Source organism: Melanerpes formicivorus, unplaced genomic scaffold (assembly GCF_026170545.1).
Source record: "Melanerpes formicivorus ecotype bairdi unplaced genomic scaffold, bMelFor1.0.p_v2 SCAF_94, whole genome shotgun sequence".
Lineage (NCBI taxonomy): Eukaryota > Metazoa > Chordata > Aves > Piciformes > Picidae > Melanerpes > Melanerpes formicivorus.
Window position 1 is genome coordinate 202,485 of NW_027142446.1, and position 22,159 is coordinate 224,643.

At 45.1% G+C, this 22,159-nt stretch overlaps 1 protein-coding gene across 5 annotated transcripts in view; it reads left to right on the plus strand.

The window, feature by feature from the left end:
* The window catches only part of STAU2 (staufen double-stranded RNA binding protein 2), a 195,548-nt gene that overhangs the window by 22,163 nt on the left and 151,226 nt on the right, over nucleotides 1–22,159 (plus strand). For all 5 annotated transcript variants that reach the window (XM_068165893.1, XM_068165896.1, XM_068165894.1 and 2 more), the window contains exons 4-5: nucleotides 1,073–1,232; nucleotides 4,249–4,384. In XM_068165893.1, coding sequence (XP_068021994.1) covers nucleotides 1,073–1,232; nucleotides 4,249–4,384 — 296 coding nt within the window. The remainder of the gene's footprint in view (nucleotides 1–1,072; nucleotides 1,233–4,248; nucleotides 4,385–22,159) is intronic.

A 22,159-nucleotide genomic window follows, 5' to 3' on the forward strand; every position in this document is an offset into this window, starting at 1 on the left:
AAGACAAGCTTCCTTGGAAAAGTGGTGAGAAAGCTTCAGTCTATAGCAGAACTGTCAGCCCTGGTCTTGCAGAGCTTGAGTACTTCTTTGGCTGCTCCAGATTTTGGGTTTAGGCAGTTCTAATCCTTTAATTAAATTTCCACCTACTAGTGCGTGTGGTTTCTTGCAGGAGTTTTTCTGTCAGATGGGCTAAGTAAGGTTAGAGCTCTGGCTGTGGGCATTTCCTGAGCAAGCCCTTCATTATCCTGATCCTCTGTTTATTGCTCTAAGCACTGGGAGGAGACTTATAAGTAGCAGTTAGTTATCATATTTGTATTGACATTCAGGATTGTTCTGCTATAAAAATGCTGCACTGGTACTTTCTTGCAAAATATAAAATAGATCAACTCCAGGTCCAGAACCCCTAATTCAGTTCTTCTGATAATAAAGATAGGGGTTTATAGGTGATGCATATGATTATGGGTATTTAGCTCTGATACATAATATCAGCTTAGCCTTCAGGTGGGGCTAGGGTTTGACAGAGTGAAAATGATGAGACTATGCTGTGGAAAAGAAACAGCGTGGGGACATGGGGACTTGCCCTGTGCTGCTGAGAATAACAGTGGGCCAAACCTCAAGCCTGTAGCTAAGACACAAGCCTGCATTTGAGCATTCAGGTCATATGCACTGTGTGCATGTGTGTAGGGCTGAGTCCTGAGGCACACATGTGTTCATGTGCTTGTTTGCAAGTACACACTGAAGGAAACTACATCTAAAGGGTGCCCAACGTGCCCATCTTTGGTCACCTGCTCCAGGGCCTAGCAAGGTGAAATAATGAAAAACATTCTGGAGAACAGAGAATCAGTTTGCAGTTATCATTGCTTGGTTTAAATCTGGTCTGTTCTCGGATAGCTGATGTTGACGTACTGGTATTTTGCCGTTTGAAAGGCCAGGTGTTGCCCACTGCTACGGACTCGCTGAGCTCTAAGAGTCAAATCCGGGAGCTGAATAGAAAGAGAGCAGGTTTTCTCTTCAGATGGGTCTATCTACGGTTATCAGCTTGCCAGTTTTCACTTGTTCTTTGTCTTTGAAGATGTTTACAGTGCAACTGACTCTTGGAGAACAGACATGGGAGGCTGAAGGAAGCAGTATTAAAAAGGCCCAACATGCTGCTGCCAGCAAAGCATTGACTGAAACCACCCTTCCCAAACCGACGCCTAGACCGCCCAAAAATAATGTTAACAATAATCCAGGTATGACATTTTCCTCTCTGCATTAACTTGTTGGAGGGTTGGAATATTGTACCATTAATAAAGCAATTGAACAAGATGTAAGTTCAGCTGGAGGATGACAATCAGCCTAGCTCTCTTCTAGGTGTGATGGTACAATGATGGACCTTGGGTGAGTTTGCACAGGGCAGTTTTTAATGCAGACACCTAAAATGGTTTAATTATAGGTGAATTTACTATGTTCATGAGGCTCAGATTTGTAGAAAGTGGTTGTATGTAATCAGCAGGCAGCAGACAAGAAAAAACAGATGGAATTGACCATTATTACTTTAGTAACATTTTTTCCTGAAGAGTTCTTTAAGCTAGGTTGGGAAATAGTCCTGTGCTGTTGCACTGTGATGTGAATCAGGTCAGGATTTGGCATGAGAACGTTGACAGTAGATACATTGTACATTTGCCTCGATAGAAAACTCTGCTTTTGAGAAGGTCTCAGGTGACTTCAGAAACTGTTTTGTGACTAGTAGAAAGAATGGACATTGTTGTCCTGCATACCTCTGAGTTGCCTTCTGTGCATGCAGTCCCTTTTGAGGTACACATCTCAGCCACATGCTCAGTTCTGTCTTCTTCAATAAGATGAATAACATAATCTTAAAAGAAACTGTCTGTAAGAGAATTCATTACAAAGTTGTATCACTTAGCACTGTTGGTTTGCTCAGAGGAGGATGTGTTGTGTACGCAGAGAAAGCTTCTCTTCCTGAGAACGTTTTGCCTGTACGTGGTAGAGTCATAGAATCATGGAATTGTTTCAGTTGAAAAAGACCTCCAAGGTCATCCAGTTCAACCATCAACCTAACACCACCATGGCCATTAAACCATGTCCCCAAGTGCCATGGCCGCAGGTTTCTTGAGCACCTCCAGGGATGGGGACTCCACCACCTCCCTCAGTAGCCCCTGGCCACCGTTGCAGCAAAGAGATTCTTCCTAGTCACCAACATAAGCCTCCCCTGGCACAGTTTCAGGCCATTTCCCCTTGTCCTGTCACCTGATACTAGGGAGAAGAGACCAACCTCCACCTCACTGCAACCTCCTTTCAGGGACTTGATTTCATAGCCATGCATAGTCACAAAAGAAGGGTCACCTGTGCAAAGCCAGGTGACACACAGAGTGGAGAGATTTGCTCTATGTCTGTTGTGCTAAATCACAAATGCAGCCCCGTGAGCTGCTACAGCAGCAGTCTATGTACAGTTCCAGTAACCATGGAACTGGAGAGGACTGGTCACACATCAATATTTGTACAAAAACTTCATCGATTACCCAATTAATTTTACTACTATCTAATTCATTATGCTAAGGTCAACCACCATTTGCATTTAAATACTCCTAGAGGTGTGGGTTTTGGTATTAAAATCCCCACAAGTTCTGGAGGGGACACCTCTTATTTTGACCTCTGTCCCTGTCTGCCTCTGCTTTATGTAAAGAAGCTGTAATGAGAAGTCATCTGCAAAAGCTGACAGAATTTGATTCTCTCTAGATACTGCTCTTGTATCCTGTGTCTCATTTCTGGTTATGTTAATTTTCAAGGTCATCCTGTCTTTTAGTCTTAAGTGCCTTCCATTCTTGCTATCCTGGTTCCCAAGCAGTTCATTATATGCTTATTCATCCTGAAAGAGTTAAACTCCATCCTTTTGACATCTATTCCCCGCTCGAAAGAACCAGAAGAATTGCTGATAGAGTTTTTTTAATAAGTATTGCATTACAGTGCTCATCATTTGGCATGTGAAGCCTCAGTGGCAGATGTTTTAAGGCTGGATTCATTTCAGCTTCTTAGGAAAATATGTTGAGAACACATTAACTCCTCTTTATTGGAACTAGCTTGTTTTGGGTTTTCTTACAGCGGTGTAAGAGGGGAGTACTGCAGCTAAGTGTTGTTTAAAACAAAATAGATAAGTCACATTATCACTTTGATTGGCATTTTGGAGAACACAATTCATAGATTTATAGAATTGTTTGGGTCACCAAGAACCTTAAAGATCACCCAGTTCCAGCAGCCCCTGCCATGGGCAAGGACATCTTCCACTAGACAAGGTTGCTTCCGGCTTCATCCAGCCTGGCCTTGAGCAACTCCAGGGAGTTCACTGCCTCCACCATCCTCACTATAAAGAATTTCTTCCTAATCTCCAGTCTAAATCTCTCCTCATCAGGCTTCAATCCATTCCCCCTCATTCTATCACCAAAAGCCTGTGTGAAAAGTCCCTTCAGAGCACTTTCACAGGCTTCCTTGCAGCCCCCTTCAGGTACTGGAAGGCTGCTCTAATGTCTCACTGGAGCCTGCTCCAAGCTTCACAGCCCCAACTCAGTCAGCCTGTCCCCATAGCAGAGGTGCTTCAGCCTTCTGATCATCTTCATGGCCTCCTCTGGACCCATTCCAGCGCTCCTCTAATTCTGTGCAAGTGGGCAAGTGCTGGTTATCCACTTCTGGCGTTCTGTCACCAGCAGATGGCTGCAGTTGCACTGGTTTCTAGTAGCTGGATTTTTAGTTGGTTAGACTGTTCCTGTTAGATCAGTAGTTTTTAGTTACAGTCTGAAGTTTTCAACTCTTGCAAAGAAAAGATTTTTCTAACTTGTTGTCAGGTTACCAAATCTGCAGTAACGCCCATTACTGCTTTCTTCTTTCTTGATGTTATTTGATGGTTTTCACTATTCTGTTATATTTATAGTTTCAGAAAGTTTCATAATGTGTTATCAGTGCTCTGGAAAGATGAATCAGCTGCTTGATTACAGCTCTTTCTCATTCACAGGTGAAGATTTATCTCCTGAAAGTGCATGGAGAATTCCCTGAGACAAACATTTAGGTGTTTGTTGTCGTTGGTTGTGGTTGAGCTGGCATCTATATTCCCGTCTTGCAGGGAAAATGAAGTTGGTGCTTTTTTAAACTAAAGACCAAACCAATGTCATGCAGCTCACTCTGCTGCTCATCTGAGCCCTGCTCGTGTGTGTTGCTGTGTTTATGGTTTGGTGGCACATCTGTGGTTTTTTGCAGGTAGTATCACTCCGACAGTGGAGCTGAATGGGCTGGCTATGAAGAGAGGAGAACCTGCCATCTACAGGCCATTGGATCCTAAGCCAATTCCCAATTACAGAGCTAATTACAATTTCCGGGGCATGTACAACCAGAGGTTTGTACCTTCTGTTATTTGATTACTGGTTTGGGTTTTTAACCCTTTCCTTATCGATGTCTTCTAAATATTTATGAACTGCCTAGGTTATTTCAAAGTAATCAAGCTGAGGTTTTTCCTAAGGAGAGTCTTTGCTGCCTTATTTAGAAACAGGCATGATCCTCTTAGAAGAGAAGACAGGTGCCTGACCATACCACAAGGAATAAAGGCATGAAAACCTACTGTCCCTTTGTCTTTAATGTCTGTACTGCAGTTACAGTCTGCAGCCATGGCAGTGAGGAGGCAGAGCACTCCTTGGGAGAGAGGTCTTGCTTTGCTTTGCTCTTGCGACAGGTGGTTGAAAACTGTAGAATTAAACTTGAATCTCTCTTTACTTAGAAACTGCATGTAAAAGCAGGAGGGCTGCACTTTGAAAACTCAGGTTTCCATCTTTTTAAACCATTCTGCCTGGTCAGCTATTTCAGTTCCTCTGTGCTTGCTCAGGAAAAAAAAAACATTACCTCTTTTCAGAGCCCTCTCTCAATGCCCTCATTAATGTGGGAAGTTGGAGTAATCATTGAGGGTCAGCTATTAAGATTTTGGGTTTGAAATGATGAAATCCTTAAGGATTAAAAACTTTGACACTCTAAGTGGGTTGATCAGTTTTCTTAATGGGCCACCCCCACACTTCATTCTTCAGTATGTTGCAAATTTCTGGAACATCTTAGGTGTTTGTACAGTGTTAGTACAGAGAGAGAATACTATTGTAGCTTACTCTGAGTTAAATGTAATTTGTATCTAATGTGACAGTCTGAAGGAAGCTTAAGGTAGTTTATGTATTAATTTGCAATCCCAAGAACTTCTTTCTCTGAGATAGGTTTATTTCCCATTTCCCCTCATTTTTTTCACAGAGGAACTACACTAGATCAGTTGGTTTTGATCTCCAAAAGTGATACCAAGTGTAATCTGTGAAATGAGATCCAAAAAACACCCCACTAACCCCAAACCAAAGCAGGTCATGAATTTCTGATAGCATGTTGCCCTCCTTATAAAGGTTTGCTTAATGGAGTCACTATTAATTTTTATGCATGTCACACTTACCAAGAAGTGTTTTGGTTCAAAATTTCATTCTTTCATTAGAAACTGGATTTACAACAATGTTTCAAAAGCAAGGAGTTTGAAATGAAAATGCAGCATTTCAGGATAGTCAAAGAAAAATGTTTCAGCTGACTTCAGCTTGCTTTACTTTTCTGCACAAAACCTTCAGGGTTTTAACATTTCATTCTGATTATTTTTTATTTTTTTTTAATAGCAACAACAGTCTGATTAATACCTAGAATACAAACAAAAATAACCTGGAAGAAAAGTTTCCCATTGCAGAACAATGCTTGGTTATTGCATTGCCTGTGTTGGATTTCTGGTTACTGCTGACCCGAGGCTCTGCTTACGTGCCTCGTGGGTTGGAAGTTAACTGTGGTGTCTGAAATGAGTTTTGGTAGTATGTAGCCATCCCGTTTTTAACTGAAGTGCTTTTGTGGTGAGATGAGTTTGACAGATAAAAAGACTAGGCTGGCAAAAGTGCAAATTAAAGACAAACATAAAATGTCGATATCTGGAATTGGGATTCAGTTAACTGAAACATTCGTGGCAGCAGGATCACGAAGCACTTAGCAGTTGCTGATCTTAGTTCTTTTTACAGACAATGATTAGTATGTTCAGTGCAATCTCTTACGTTTGTTTCTCTGGGAAATCTCTTTCATGAGAGCCACGTTAGGATCAAATGGTGCATAAACTTTATACCTCTGGGCACATTTAGTAGCCAAGTGTGTTGAAAGGGCTTTAAACTAGGCTTGAAGGGGGAGGGGGTTATACACAGCAGCGCCATAGATGAACTGATGGAGACTGAGGGTGGTAAGCCAGAGACAGGGGTGAAACCAGCAGCCCAGCTGAAGTGCATGTACACTAATGCACAAAGTATGGGCAACAAACAAGAGGAGCTGGAAGCCTTGGTACAAGAGGAAAACTATGATGTTGTTGCCATCACAGAAGCAAGGTGGGATGACTTGCACAACTGGAGCACTGTAATCAGTGGCTACAGAATCTTCAGGAGAGACCGGCAAGAGAGGGGAGGTGGCCCTGTATGTCATGGGGGCTCTGGATATCATGGAAGTAAGAGATTAAGGATGATCAGGTTGAGTGCCTATGGGTGAGAACTGGGGGGAAGGCTAACAAGGCTGACATCCTGGTTGGAGTCTGTTATAGACCACCCAGCCAGGAAGAAGAGGTTGATTCATTTTTCTTTAAGCAGCTGGAGGCTGCCTCAAGATCACTTGCCCTTGTTCTTGTGGGCAACTTTAACCTGCCAGACTTGTGCTGGGAATTGAACACTGCAGAGAAGAGGCAGTCTGGAAGGTTCCTAGAGTGTGTGGAGAACAGCTTCTTTTCCCAGCTGCTCTGTGAGCCTACCAGGGGTGCAGCCCTGCTCGACCTGCTGTTTACAGAGAAGGGCTGGTGGGAGATGTGGTGGTCGGAGGCTGTCTGGGGTCCAGTGACCATGAGATAACTGAGTGGTCAATATAGGGTGAAACCAAGAGGGGCAGCAACAAAACCTCCACTCTGGACTTCCAAAGGGCAGACTGCAGCTTATTTAAGGAACTAACTCGGAAAGTTCCTTGGGAAACAGCTCTTAACAACAAAGGGATCCAGGAGGGCTGCAGCTGCTTCAAGAAGGAACTCTTGAGGGCACAGGAGCAGCTGTCCCAAGGTGCCGGCAGACGAGCCGGCGAGGGAGACAGCCGCACGGGATGGGCAAGGAGCTGCTAAAGGAATTAAGGGGAAAAAGAGGGCTTACACCTGGGGAAAAAGGGGAGATAGCCCAGGAAGAGTTTAAAGATGTTGCTAGGTCATGCAGGAAAAAACTTAGAGAGGCAAGAGCCCATTTGGATCTTTGGCCTCTGCTGTGAAGGAGAATAAAAATGTTTCTGTAAATATATTAATGGCAAAGGAAGAGGCAAGGAGAACCTCCACTCTTCATTGGGTGCAGAGGGGAATATGTAGTAACAAAAGATGAGGAGAAGGCAGAGGTACTTAATACCTTCTTTGTCTCAAGCTTCAATAGTGGGACAGGTTGTCTTCAGGACAAGTGGCCTCCTGAACTGGCAGAGAGCATGGCCAAAAAGGCCAATGGCATCCTGGCCTGTATCAGGAACAGTGTGGCCAGCAGGACAAGGGAGGTTATTCTTGCCCTGTACTCAGCACTGGTTAGGCCACACCTTGAGTCCTGGGCCCAGTTCTGGGCCCCCATTTCAAGAGAGATGTTGAGGTACTGGAATGTGTCCAGAGAAGGACGATGAAACTGATGAGTGACCTGGAGCACAGCCCTAGGAGGAGGCTGAGGGAGCTGGGGTTGCTTAGCCTGGAGAAGAGGAGGCTCAGGGGAGACAACATTGCTGTCTACAACTACCTGAAGGGAGGTTGTAGCTAGGTGGGGGTTGGTCTCTTCTCCCAGGCAACCAGCACCAGAACAAGAGGACACAGTCTCAAGCTGTGCCAGGGGAGGTTCAGGCTGGATGTTAGGAAGAAGTTCTTCATGGAGAGTGATTGCCACTGGAATGTGCTGCCCAGGGAGGTGGTGGAGTCACCATCCCTGGAGATGTTTAAGAAGAGCCTGGATGAGGCACTTGGTGCCATGGTCTGGTTGATTGGAGAGGGCTGGGTGACAGGTTGGACTGGATGATCTTGGAGGTCTCTTCCAACCTGGTTAATTCTATGATTCTGTGATTTTTTTTCTGTTCATAAAACAAACAGGCAAGGTGGGGCAGAGGGCCAGAATTTGTGCTTGCCTGTTTCAGAGTCCTTATGTCACTGATATATAGGTGGTAGAGTCACTGTCCCTGGAGGTGTTTAAGAAACATGTGGACATGGCACTTTGGCTCATGGGTTAATGGCCACTGTGGTGTTAAGTTGAAGGCTGGACTCAATGATCTCAGAGGGCTTATGCAGCTGAAAGAATTCCATGATTCTTTGATTCTATAGAACGGTTTCAGTTGGTAGGAACCTTACAGATTCATCTAGTTCCTGCACACTTTCTGCTAGACCAGGTTGTGCAAGGCCTCATCCAATCTGGCTCAGAACATTTGCAGTCTTGGAGTCTGGACTTCCTGGGCAACCTATTCTACTGCCTCACCACCCTTATGGGGAAGAATTTCTTCCTAATGTCAAATTTGAAGAATGTCTAATAATAGTGTGACTAGTTAATGGGTAAGTGACTCAAAGTAAGCAGTGAGTAGGTAGGTATACCTGCCTTACCTGCATAAAGACACATAGACCCCAGAGCAAAGGGGAGACAGAAGAGCCATGCCATACAGTACTGGCTTGGGAGGGCTGTGTTAGAAATCGTTGTTCATTGTCTTGTTTTGCATTAGTAGGTGCTGGTCCTGTGTGATCCCAGTGAGAAAAGCCCTTAAGCTCTGTAAGGTATCATTTAAAAGGCTATTTATTAGAATTGAGGGTGTGAGACAACACCACAGATGCTGTGTCACCCTTTCAGATGCTGGGAGTCCTGAGATATGTAGAACAGGTCTGAGACCCACACACAGGGTGCTGCATAGACCTTGGCCACAGCAGAAGATGCACAGGACCCTCCTCCTCTGCCAGTTAGCATCCCTGTGAAGCTCCTACCCACACTCACCAGAGGGATGTTTGCAGGCAGATTCTGGATCTGTAACCATAGTGAGTGGGGCCCCAAATATGAAGCACATTTATTATGTTCCTGTGGTATTTTCTTCTGCCACAGAGTCATGGAATTGTTTTGGTTGGAGAAGCCCTTTCTAATCATCCAGTCCAACCCTTCTCTAACTATCCCAAGGCTGTTGCTAAACCATGTGCCTCAGCACCACATCTCTGCCTCTTTGAAACACCTCCAGGGGTGGGGATTCAGTCACCTCCCGGGCAGCCTGTGCCAGTGCTTGAGGCCATTTCATTTCATCTTAGTTGCATCCCCTAGTTGTATCCCTTCTTCCTGTTGTATTCCTTTGCTGGTTTTTAGCAGTTGGTTAGCGGAATTGGAGTTACCAAGTAGATGCACACCATGGAGACTGTTTAAAAATAAGATTGGAAAAATAATGTGGGTAATGTGCTGTGGTCAGCACTTTTCATTTTCAGCAGCTGCTGACTGTAGATGATAAGCTGTTACTAAAACAGACACAAAATCTCTTACCTGAGTTGGAAGCTGGTTTTGTCTTTTATACTGTGACTAAATTTTCTTTAGTGATCTCTGTTAGAAATATTGTCCTTTTCTAGGAGGTGAAGATACAGATGAAGATGAGGAAGTTGTATTAGGGAAATTGATTTTGGCAAGTCCAATGGCTTGAGTTAAAAATCACGTATTAAGTTCACCCCAGGGCTTATCTTCAGACCAGTTAAGTCTAGACTTTCAGGTGGCACAAAAGGGTCTTTATATTACCTCATGAGAATGTGATCTAAGAGCTGCTATTAGTGTGCAGAGGTGAGGGCTGGCTTCCATGTCAGGCTGAAATGATTTGTGTTGAGGTGGCAGTGATTCCTTCTCCATCCTTTGCGCCCAGCCATTCCTGGCTCCAGCACTGGGCCTGGAGCTGCTTGGAAGTGAATCAGTTTGGAGGGGAAGAGACAAGTTACTAGACTTAGAACTGTGCTTAAAGACCTCTTGACCTAGTTATAAAAGAGCTTGTGCTCACCAGAGAGGGAGCAGAAGTGTGGTTAGAAGTTCAGGCCAGTTTCTGTACCAGCTGTATTTACAGCCTCACCAGTTGGAGTTTTTATAGAGTAGAACAGAATAGAACAGAACAGAATTAACCAGGTTGGAAAAGACCTTTGAGATCATCAAGTCCAACCCATCACCCAACACCATCTAATCAACTAAACCATGGCACCAAGGGCCTCATCCACTCTCCTCTTAAACACCTCCAGTGATGGTGACTCCACCACCTCCCTGGGCAGCACATTCCAATGGCAAATCTCTCTTTCTGGGAAGAACTTCTTCCTAACATCAAAGATCTCTCAGTTCAAGCAGTTTATGTAACAGAAAGGCTAAAAATGGTGAGTTTTGCATTTTGTACAGTTTCTTTTATCTCAGAGCTTTACAGGCTGCCTCTGGGGAAGGAGGTGCTGTTGCTCGCAGGGGCTGTGTGCTGAGCGGCTGAGGCTGGACGTTCCTCAGCACACCATCTGGCACTGTTCAGTAGGGCTGGCACATGGCTCGGAAGAGGCTGATCCTTGAAAGAGGTTTGACAAATACTGGCAGAGCTGAGGAAGAAACGTGCATGTTACTCACCTCCTTAGCCAGTACTAGAGCCTGTATTCCCTCACAGCCATGAATGTGCAGTTAGTTTAAACCAGGGAGAAAATGAGAACTGTGGCTGTTCAAATGAAAGCAGTGAAACAATGAACCAGGGCATGGATTCTGACAGGGTCACCCAGCTTGCCTTGTCACCACTGGCTCCTGGGTTGGTTGGTTTTTCTCACTTCAGTTAGAATTGAAGAGAGTCATTCCTGAAGTTTAATTGTGCTGCAGTACTTTCAGTTACAGAATGTCTGTAAGTGCCAAAACAGAACTGGTGTCTTTTAGACTTACCTGAACTAAATGTTTTCAGCCAAGAAAGAAACTAACTAGAAACTGGACAGCAGCTTTTGATGTTCTGGCGTGGAAAGGACTCTTAAAGAGATCACAAAACTCATCCCTTTGGTTTTTGGAGAATTCAGAAGTTATTAGCTTGTTATATAAAATTCCTTACAATGTCTCATCACATTCTAGAGAGCTTGAAAAAGTTTATTAGAAGGAAAAAAAGAGAGTTTTCAAAATCAAAACCACTTGTGCAGCATAGGAATAAAGAAAAGCCAAAACAAAGACAAGGTAAAGAATGGAAACAAAGCCATTGCAGCAGTTTCTTGCTTGTTTTGGAGGAATTTGAATAGTGTGATAGTTTTACAAGCATGTCACACACACTGATGCTGTGCCTGGGGTGAATCACGGAATCAGTCAGAGAATCATTGAATGGTTTGGGTTGTTAGGGCTCTCCAAGGGTCATGTAGTCCTACCCCCTCTGCACTCGGCAGGGGCATCCTCAACTAGATCAGGTTGCTCAGAGCCCTTTTGAGCCTCACCTTGAATATCTCCAGGGATGGGGCCTCAGCTACCTCTCTGGGCATCCTGTTCCAGTGTTCCACCACCCTCATGGTGCAGAACTTGTTCCTAACACCCAATCTAAATCTGCTCTGCTCTAATTTCAAACCATTGCCCCTTGTCCTATCTCTTCTGGCTGTTGGAATCAGACCCTCTGCAGCCTTCTTGTAGCCCCCTCCAGGTACTGGAAGGCTGCTCTTAGGTCTCCCAGAGCCTTCTCTTCTTCATGCTGAACAACCCCAGCTCCCTCAGCCTGTCCTTGTAGAGTCAACTGCAGCTTCTGAGCACGTGGAGAGTTTCTGTTGCACTGAGCCTTTGTGTTCATTTTGCATGTGGTCGCTTCTTCCTGCACATATGTTGTACACTACAGACTAAGAAGACCCTTACCTTTTCTCCTTAGTGCAAAGACCCTTCCTCCTGTTTCTTCACAGCCCTGCTGTTCTGTTTTGATGTTACCGAATGCTTCTTCCCAATGCTGTTTGCAAGACCAAACTCAGAGAAATAGAGAAAAAACATGTTCTTGCCTCTTGTGGAGCCAGCCAAGCTGCCTGTCCACAAAGCATCACCCTCCATGGGCGTGTAGTTCCTACCTAGAAGGTAGGAGGCTCCCCTTCTGGGTACTTGAATTGCTGTGTGGAACTGTTTGCTTAGGTTGAGTTGCTCCTGAAATTAAGTATATCAGCCCTGTGAACCAGTGCCCCAAATACTGAATTGGCACTATAAATATGTGTCAGTAAAAGGAAATTTGTGGGCAAGTCTTCATAGTGGACTAATATGTTCTCCAGTCTAATGATTGAGAGCAGAGAGTGTGATTATTGGCTAAATTCCTGAAATTGTCAGATCAGATTAACCAAGGTTGCATGGGGAGCAAATGAAAGAAAATGGAAAGTTTGGGTTTTCTGTGCATGCTTTTTTTAAAGATCAAAGATGTGCATCAAAGAGAACAGGTTTGAGGCCAGTGTCACTTGACTTGCTTAGCAATGCAGTCTAAATCCTTACCTAATTTGTTTTACAGAAGTTACATAGCCCAAAGGGGTGGGTGGGTGGGGGAAGGAAAATCCAGCCAGAAGGACAGCTGTGGAAGGTAGATTTTGAAGTGAGTTGCAGTTCAGGAAACAATGTGAAATCTGCTGAGATAATCTCCAGAAATGTATCTACATTTATGCAACCAAGTGACTTAATGTACAGAAAGAGCATGAAGTCTGAAACTTTCCTGACCTTTAGGAGTCTTGCTGCACTGCCTGAGTGCCCTGTTTGCCTTCTGGCAGGAGACCTATCTCTGCATGAAGAGCCTCTTCCCTTTGAGGCACAAGTAGTCCAGTACATAATGCACAGAGTTGTTGCATCTGAAAACCTTTTGATCTAGTACTGACTAGATCAGCCAATAACCCAGAAAAGGTAAAGCTCAGATTACTCCTGAAGTCTTTTCGTGACCCTAGGCACATGTTGCTGAGTTCCAGTTATTGAGGCTTTCTGCAACAGCAGAGGGAGGATTTTATGCACAGCTGTGTCCAAAGCAGATCTTTTTCCTAAGCATATATGCTGTGGCAGATGTGAGGACACTAAGTTGCCTAAACATAGGTCTCTAGGGGCACTTGAGACATACCAGGGTGTTTCAGACATCCACATGGGACTGGTAGATTTAACAGAAGACCTAGAGGAGACCTTTACTAAAATGGCAGCTGAAGGCCAGACAAGATAGCCTAGAGCATTGCAGCTGGGCCTGTGTAGCTATGTTTAGGCAGTTGGATGAATCCTTGAAACCAAAGTTCAGTCATCATGGCATTTCATATAATCCACCAGGACCCAGCTGTTCATGGGAAACGTGTGCTGTTCATAGCTCTGTCCTGTGTCATGTCATGGGGATGTGTTAGGAACATGACTGCAGCTCAGGTGGTGCTGTGTGCTGCTGTTTAGGCACCTAGGTGATATTTTTTGCAGTGCTGGTGGGGTTCAGATCCAAGCTCAGATGCCTCTCTGTCTCTGCCTGTGTACTAGAAACCAGTCTCCCGTTATAATCACTGGAAGGTCTCCTCAGTGCGGTCACTGCTCTAGTGCTCTTTGTCATGCCGTGAGCTATGGATTTCTCCAGACCTTCACTGCAAGAGCAACTTAGTTTCTACACATTTGCTAAATACTTGAATTCAGTCTTATGAAGACAGAGCTGAATTCTAGTACGAGAAATAATCTGAAGAGTGTTGATCTGTGGTAACAGTGGGAGTCATTTGCAGTGGAGAGAAGAGCGAGAGAAAAATATCAGAGGAGCAAACTGTATAGGGACAATAGCAGTCTCTGGGGAGTAGGAGTTCTAAGGAGAGGCAGGGCTGTAAGCACTGAAATGCTTTTGTTTAAACTGTTGCTGCAAAGAGTTTTTATGCTGTGGACACCATGGACACCAGTGCTCTTGTTCTCCAGGTGAAGTGGGCCCGTGGTTCTAAAGCCTGTTGTTGAGCTGAGGAAAATAATCCCCTTGGTCGGGAGCAGTGTGGGGTGGTACTGGGATTTTTACATTGCTACAGCTGTCTGCTTCAGACTTCAGCCAGAGGGTGCAACATCCCTCCTCTAAAAAGGCCAGGCAGAGTTGGAGGTTCTTTGCCTGCAATTCCAGTCAGGGATGCAGTTTTGTCCATAAAATTTGCAGTTAATGAATTAAGAGGTGTGATCACAAAGGTGTTTACTGACTGCGTGCAAAAACTCTTCTCTGCATTCCTTGCCCTCATCCCAATCTCTTTGGACAATGGACAAAACCCCTTTTGGGAGAAATACTAAAACTCACTTGAGAATAGAAATAGAATAGTTTGGTTAGAATAGGTTACATCTCCTCACACGCTGTCATTTCGTTCTGGGCAGCAGGTTCTGGTTCCAGAGAGTTATAATTTTGGGAAGGCAAGAATAGTGTTAGGAGTATAAAGCAAATGATTTTTCCAATTAGCAATTGAATTGTCCAGCTGGAAAGGGCTGGTTCAGACCATTAGATGGCAGCATGAATTTGTTTTGCTGTGAGAATTGCTGAAGCACTCCTGCAAAAGTTGCCTTTTTCTGTTCTGAAACTTCATGACTTCACAATGTCATCGTTCCAGCAGAAATCAATTAAAACCAGATTGCTGCAATTTTTGATCTCCTCATTTTCTTCAAGTTTTCTTCTATAAAAATTGAGTTCATAATGTAATAACTTCAATGGCATTTCCCCTTTTTATGTAAATCCAGTGGGAGTTTCTCAGCAGTGAAAACTGAAGTGTTTGCTACATCCACACAAAGGCAGCAAGAATTCTCTAAGTCATGTTTCTCAGGCTTCACCTAAAGGCATTTAATAGAATCACAGAATGGTTTGGGTTGGAAGGGACCTTAAAGATCATCTAGTTCCAACCTCCTGCCAAAGGCAGGGACACTTCCTGCTAGGTCAGGTTGCTCAAGGCCCCATCCAATCTGGCTTTGAAAATCTGTTCCTTAAAGATAAAGCTGCAACTCAGCCACTAAACCTGTGCCCCATTTCTTACTAAGGATGCCTTCTGGTGGAGCATCTCTTCATTTGGAAGGGATTGAGTTTGTCAGCTAGCTGGTTCAGTTTGTACATTACCGGCTGAGACAGGATTCAGATCATGTCTTAAAGCAAAGTTTCATCCATCACACTTATTACCCTGTTAGTGTATAACAGGATGGTGCAGTAATCCACTGACAGACTTTTAAATGAATTCTTTGTGCTCATCTTCTGCATGCTACATTTCACTTCCCCTGGCCTGTTTGTTCCCACTCTTCGCCTGCCTCCCACACAGACACACTGTTGTAAGGAAAGTGTTGCATACAGCTGTGCTCGGATTTTTCTTTGCTAGTATTTGTTTCTAGGAAAGGAAAAGGGAGAAAGTCAGTCCATTTCCTGTTGGTTTAAAACAGCAGAAACATCTGCTTGCCTGAAGAGAGTTTTCCAAAAAGAACAGTGGCAAGGGAGCTTGCAGGTGATGAGCTTTGCCATTGCCAGTAGCTATTAGATTAGACAATAGCGATTGAGTATGGTTGGATTAGAAAAAAAATACAAATCCCTTAAATGACAGAGGATATTTATACCTGCAATGAAATTTTGGACAGCTAATGTTTAATTTCTCCAGTGTTTTAAATCATAAATCTGCGTAGAGTGTCCAAGTCAATGCTCTTAACCTGGGAATGTTAAAATCTTCTTAGCCATAGGTGTAGAGCATCCAGATACTTCACCACTCCTCACGCTCAAATGTAAGGTGTGACAGTTTACACTGCTGCAGCATTCTAAACTGTCTTCACTCAAGATTAAGTTTTTTTGTCAGTGATCTCTTGGCCTTATTTATAGGGGGGCTTCTAAGACCTTAATATTTTATTCTTAATTAATTTAATCTTCTCTGACCTCCTCAGACCACTTGCTTCCTTGCTCAGTCTTCTGAGAGGGCTGACCTTTCCTTTTGTAGTCCTTGGTTCATGTTTTGGCTGTTTCTCCTGAAGCTTCCTTCAGTGGACAGGGTTATGGTATTTTTAGGCTTCCAACTTCCTCAAATCTTTCCTTGCTCTGGAGAATCATAGAATCATTTTGATTTGAAATGACTTTTAAGATCATCCGGTCCAACCATTCCCTAACTCTACCAAGGCTGGTGCTAAATCATGGTCCTCAGCACTACATCTCTGCCTCTTTGAAACATCTCCAGGTATGAAGATTCAACCAACTCCCTGGGGAAGTTACATCTGGCTCCAGATCTGTCTCTCTGAGTTTCAGCCACGACATCTCTTGTTTTCACTCAGACTGAAAGCATAAAAAGCTGTTCCTCCTCATCTTTGATTTTTTTTTGATGGGGAGTAGCCCTGTATGTTAAGGGAGTGTTTTGATTGCCTTGATCTGAATGATAGTGATGATAGGGTAGTGTGTTCATGGGTAAGAATTAAGGGGAAGACCAACAAGGCAGATGTGGTGGGAATCTGTAGTAAACTACCCCGGATGAAGAGGAAGACAAAATACTCCTGAAGCAGCTGGGAGAAGTCTCACAGTAGCTAACCCTTGTCCTCTTGCGGGACTCCAGCTTACCTGAGATCTGCTGGGAATACAATACAGCAGAGAGGAGACAGTCCAGGAGGTTCCTGAAGGGTGTGGAAGAGAACTTTCTGATACAGCTGGTAAGAGACAGTGACTGCTGGACCAGCTGATTGTGAACAGAGAAGGTGATGTGAAGGCTGGAGGGCATATTTGGCACAGCAGTCACCAAACGGTGGAATTTTCAGTTGTTGGAGAAGTAAAGGAGAGAGTCAGCAGAGCTGCCACCTTGGACTTCCTGTGGGCAGACTTTAAGCTTTTTAGGAGCCTGGTTGACAGAGTCCCTTGGGAGGCAGGCCTGAGGGGCAGAGTAGTCCAGGAAGGCTGGACTTTTGATGATCTTAGAGGGCTTTTCCATCTGAAATGGGTCAATGATTCTGTGATTGATTCTATGCTTCTGTGATTAACAAAGACTTCCCTTCCCCTGCCATATGTAGTGAGAGCTTCCTTCATCCATGTTTTCACAATCCTGATACAATCAGTGTAGGGGAGCACAAAATGCTCTTCCTTCCCAACTGACCAAGCTCTATCTCACGTTTCACTTCTCTGCAGGTCTGATGGGAAGAGTTCTGCCAGCCACTAGCTGTCCATGTTAGTACATCTTCAGAGGGTGCAGAGATGGTGACTAGGGAAGTAGGAGAGCATAAATCATCTGTTAGCTGCTGAGGGGTGACTTGTTAAGCTGGAATGAAGTGGGGCTTTTCAGTTTGTTCTTACTTTGAATCCTTTAACAGCCAAGTTTACAATGACAGGTTAAATTGTTGACTGCCACTTAGTGTGCATAGATTCACAGATTCATAGAATACCAGGTTGGAAGGGACCTTGAAGATCATCTAGTCCAAACTAAGTGGGAACAGAATGTAGCCCAATGGACGCTAGTTACTTCAGTTTTAGTTAACGTAGAATCCTCCCTGTGTGAGCTTTGGGGTGAATTAATTCCTATGAAGTCCTAGGCCTGAGCTGATTTTGTTAATGACGTTTTTTATAGGCATTATATTGCCAGTGTAAACACATAATGAAATTAAATGAGGAACTGCATTCTGTCATTTCCTTAATCTCTAGACTGGCAAGTGAGGTATTTTTTGACATGAATTTCTTCTGTAGAAAGAGAATGATGGTGTGATCAGAGCTGCAGGTCTAGGGAGGTTCTCCTCCTGCTCTGATCTGGTGAGACCACACCTGAAATACTGTTGAGCCCAGGTCTTGAACTGGGCTCCCCAGTGCAAGACAGAGAGGGATCTGCTGGAGAAAGTCCAACAGAGAGCCACAAGGATGACTCTGGGACTTGAACATCTCTCCTATGAAGAAAGACTGAGAGACCTAGGGCTGTTTACTCTGGAGAAAAGAAGTCTGAGACGGGATCTTACCAATGTCTATAAGGGTGGGTGTTAAGATGAAGATGCCAGGCTCTTTTTAGAGGTGCCTAGTGATAGAACAAGGAACAACAGATTTAAGCTGGAACACAGGAGTTTACACCTCAACACAAGGAGATACTTCTGTATGATGAGGGTGATGGCACATTGGAGCAGAGACTGCCCAGAGAGGTTGTGGAGTCTCCTTCTCTGGAGACTTTCAAAACCTGCCTGGATGCATTCCTGTGTGACCTGCCCTAGGTGATCCTGCTTTGGCAGAGGGGATGGACTTGATCTGTAAAGGTTCCTTCCAACCTCTACCATTCTGTGATTCTGTTGTTTGTGTTCTTTCAATGGATACACAGCTGGCATTCCCAGTAACCATTCTGTGTGCTTGTAAAGATTAGTGAGTAATGCAGTCTATGGGAAATTTTATGAGCTGAAGTTGATAAGGTTTTGAGATGTTTGTCTTTTGGATGTCTGCTTTAACCTCTAAGAGTCCAGTGTACATCACAGCTTTGTCATGTCTTCTCTTTTATTCTTGTTGTTCTGTTCTGTCATGGAAAAGAATAATTTCTTTTCCCTTGTAGTTATCTTTTCCTCCTGCTCAGCCCCCATCTCCATTTCAGCATTGTGCACTTGACATTTCCCAATGCCTTAAGCTCTGGAGGCCATACTCTTCTTATCTTCTTATTTATGCCATTTTTTGCGGTCAAGAATAAATTGAAGCTGTTCTGTGCTCTATTCTTGATTTCAATTGTTGTTTTTCACTTGTTTTTTTTCTCCCTTAGTCTCCAATGTGCAGTACTTTGGAGGCTTCATCTCATAATATTTTCTTTTTCTTTCATTTCTTCTTAGCTTTTGTTGTTGTTGTTGTATTTCTGACACCAGTTTTTCTTTGGTTTGTTTTTCCTTTTTCAAAAACAAAAGGGTATTTGGACTGGTGTTCAGAGCCATCTGTCACTTGAAAAGTGCTTCTTCTAGAACTTAAGGCTGAAGGAGAGAGCAATAAGGGATCTGGACAGGCTGGAGAGGTGGGCTGGAGAGAATCTCATGAGGTTCAATAAGGCCAAGTGTAAAGTTCTGCACCTATGTCTGGGCAGCCCTTCATATCAGTCAAGAGCTGGAACACTTCTCCTATGAAGACAGGCTGAAAGAATTTGAGCTCTTTAGCCTGGAGAAGAGAAGGCTCAAGGGGAGACCTTAGAGCTACAGTTCAATGTCTGAAGGGGACCTACAGGAAGGCTGGGGAGGGACTGTTCTGAAGGGGCTTGTGGTGATAGGACGAGAGGCAATGGTTTGAAACTGGAGCAGGGGAGATTTAGGTCGGACATCAGGAGAAAGTTCGACACAGCAAGGGTGGTGAAACACTGGAACAGACTGCCCATGGATGTTTAAGGCCCTATTCTTGGAAACATTCAAGATCAGACTTGATAGGGCCCTGGGCAACCTGATCTAGTTGGAAGTCTCTCTGCTGACTACAGAGGAGTTGGACAAGATGACCTTTGAGGGTCTCTTCCAACCCAATTGTGGTGAGAAAAGTTCAGTTCCCCCCCCCCAGAAACCATGGCTCACTCAGTCGGAGAAGCAAAAATGGCAAAGAGCTATTATCCCTTGATAATTATGCAGTTAGGGAATGATGATGTTGCAACCAGAACTCCCAGGGCTATCAAAGATGACTTCAGGGCCCTGGGAGACCTGGTTGAGGGATCAGGGGCACAAATAATTTTTTCGTCTATACCCTTAGTTGCAGGTGGGAATACCATAAGGAACAGGTCAGCAGCTGAAGTCAACAAGTGGCTTAGGGGCTGGTGCAGGCAAAAGAATTTTGGGTTTTTTGATCTTGAAAAACTTTCTGCTGCACCAGGCCAGCTGGCAACAGATGGAGCACATGTGTCCCAGAGGAGGGGTAAGATCAGAGTGTACGAGAATGGCCTATCCCTCAAAGGGAAAAAGATTCTGGGGAGGGAATTGGCAGGTCTCATAGACAGGGCTTTAAACTAGTTTCGAAGGGGGAAGGGGTTGAAACCAGTCCCCCCAGGCTGGGGTCTGGGGGTGATAAGCCAGAGCCAGAGGTGAAACCAGCAGCCCGGCTGAAGTGCATGTACACTAATGCACGAAGCATGGGCAACAAACAAGAGGAGCTGGAAGCCTTGCTGCAGCAGGAAAGTTATGATGTAGTTGCCATCACAGAGACGTGGTGGGACGACTCACATGACTGGAGTGCTGCAATTGATGGCTACAGGCTCTTCAGGAGAGACAGGCAAGGAAGAAGGGGTGGAGGGGTGGCCCTGTATGTCAGGGAGGCACTAGATGCCATTGAGACGGAGATTAGGGATGATCGGGTTGAGTGCCTGTGGGTAAGAATTAGAGGGAAGGCCAACAGGGCTGACATCCTGGTTGGAGCCTGTTATAGACCACCCAACCAGGAGAAGGATGTTGATGAGTCATTCTATAGGCAGCTTAAGGCTGTCTCAAGATCGCCTGACCTTGTTCTCATGGGTGACTTCAACTTGCCTGATATCTGCTGGGATCTTAACATAGCAGAGAAGTGGCAATCTAGGAGGTTCTTAGAATGCATGGAGGACAGCTTCTTATCCCAGGTGCTGCGAGAGCCTACCAGGGGCAAGGCTATGCTTGACCTCCTCTTCACCAATAGGGAAGGGTTGGTGGGTGATGTGGTGGTCGGAGGGTGCTTAGGGGCCAGTGACCACGAGATAATTGAATTCTCATTATTTGGTCAAGCTAGGAAGGGCAGCAAGAAGACCTCCACTCTGGATTTCCGGAGGGCGGACTTCAGGCTACTCAAGGAACTAATTCAGAGGGTTCCTTGGGATAAAGCCCTTAAAAACAAAGGGGTCCAGGAGAGCTGGTCCTACTTCAAGGAAGAACTGTTGAAGGCTCAGGGACAGGCTGTGCCAATGTGCCGGAAGATGAGCCGCCGGGGCAGACGGCCAGCCTGGATGGTTAAAGAACTTTTAATGGAACTAAGGGAAAAAAAGAGGGTGTATCACCTTTGGAAGAAAGGTGAGGCAACCCGTGAAAAATTTAAGGATGTTGCTAGGTCTTGCAGGAAGAAAATTAGGGAGGCAAAAGCGCATTTGGAGCTTAGTCTGGCCTCTGCTGTGAAGGACAACAAAAAGTCCTTCTGTAAATACATTAATAGTAAGAGGAAGGGCAGAGACAACCTCCACTCCTTGGTGGACACGGAGTGGAACGTTGTGATAAGGGATGAGGAAAAGGCAGAGATACTTAACACCTTCTTTGCCTCAATTTTTACCAGCAGGACAGAATGTCTTCCAGACAGCTGGCCTGCAGAGCTGGCAGAAGGAGCCAGGGAGCAGCATAGTTTTCCACTGTTCCAAAATGGGGTAGTTGGTGATCTGCTCAGCCGCCTGGATCCCCACAAGTCCATGGGACCAGATGGGATCCATCCTAGGGTGGTGAGGGAGCTGTCAGAGGAGCTGGCCAAGCCACTCTCCATCATTTTTCAGCAGTCCTGGCTCACTGGCGAGGTTCCAGAGGACTGGAAGCTGGCCAACGTGGTGCCCATCCATAAGAAGGGCCGGTTGGATGAGCCAGGGAATTACAGGCCTGTCAGCCTGACCTCAGTGCCAGGCAAGATCATGGAACAGGTCATCCTGAGTGCAATAACACAACACTTACAGGATGGCCAAGGGATCAGGCTCAGCCAACATGGATTTAGGAAGGGCAGGTCCTGCCTGACCAACCTGATCTCCTTCTATGATCAGGTGACCCGCCTGGTGGATGTGGGGAGGCCTGTTGATGTAGTCTACCTGGACCTCAGCAAGGCCTTTGACACCGTCCCCCATAGCAAACTCCTGGCCAAGCTGTCAGCCCATGGCTTGGACAGCAGCACTCTGAGCTGGGTTAGGAACTGGCTGGATGGCCGAACCCAGAGAGTGGTGGTGAATGGTGTCACATCCAGCTGGCAGCCAGTCAGTAGCGGAGTCCCCCAGGGATCAGTGCTGGGCCCCATCCTCTTTAACATCTTTATTGATGATCTGGATGAGGGCATTGAGTCTATCATCAGTAAATTTGCTGATGACACCAAGCTGGGGGCAGGTGTTGATCTGCTAGAGGGTAGAGAGGCTCTGCAGAGAGACCTCGACAGGCTGGACAGATGGGCAGAGTCCAACGGCATGAGATTTAACGCATCCAAGTGCCGGGTTCTGCACATTGGCCACAACAACCCCATGCAGTGCTACAGGCTG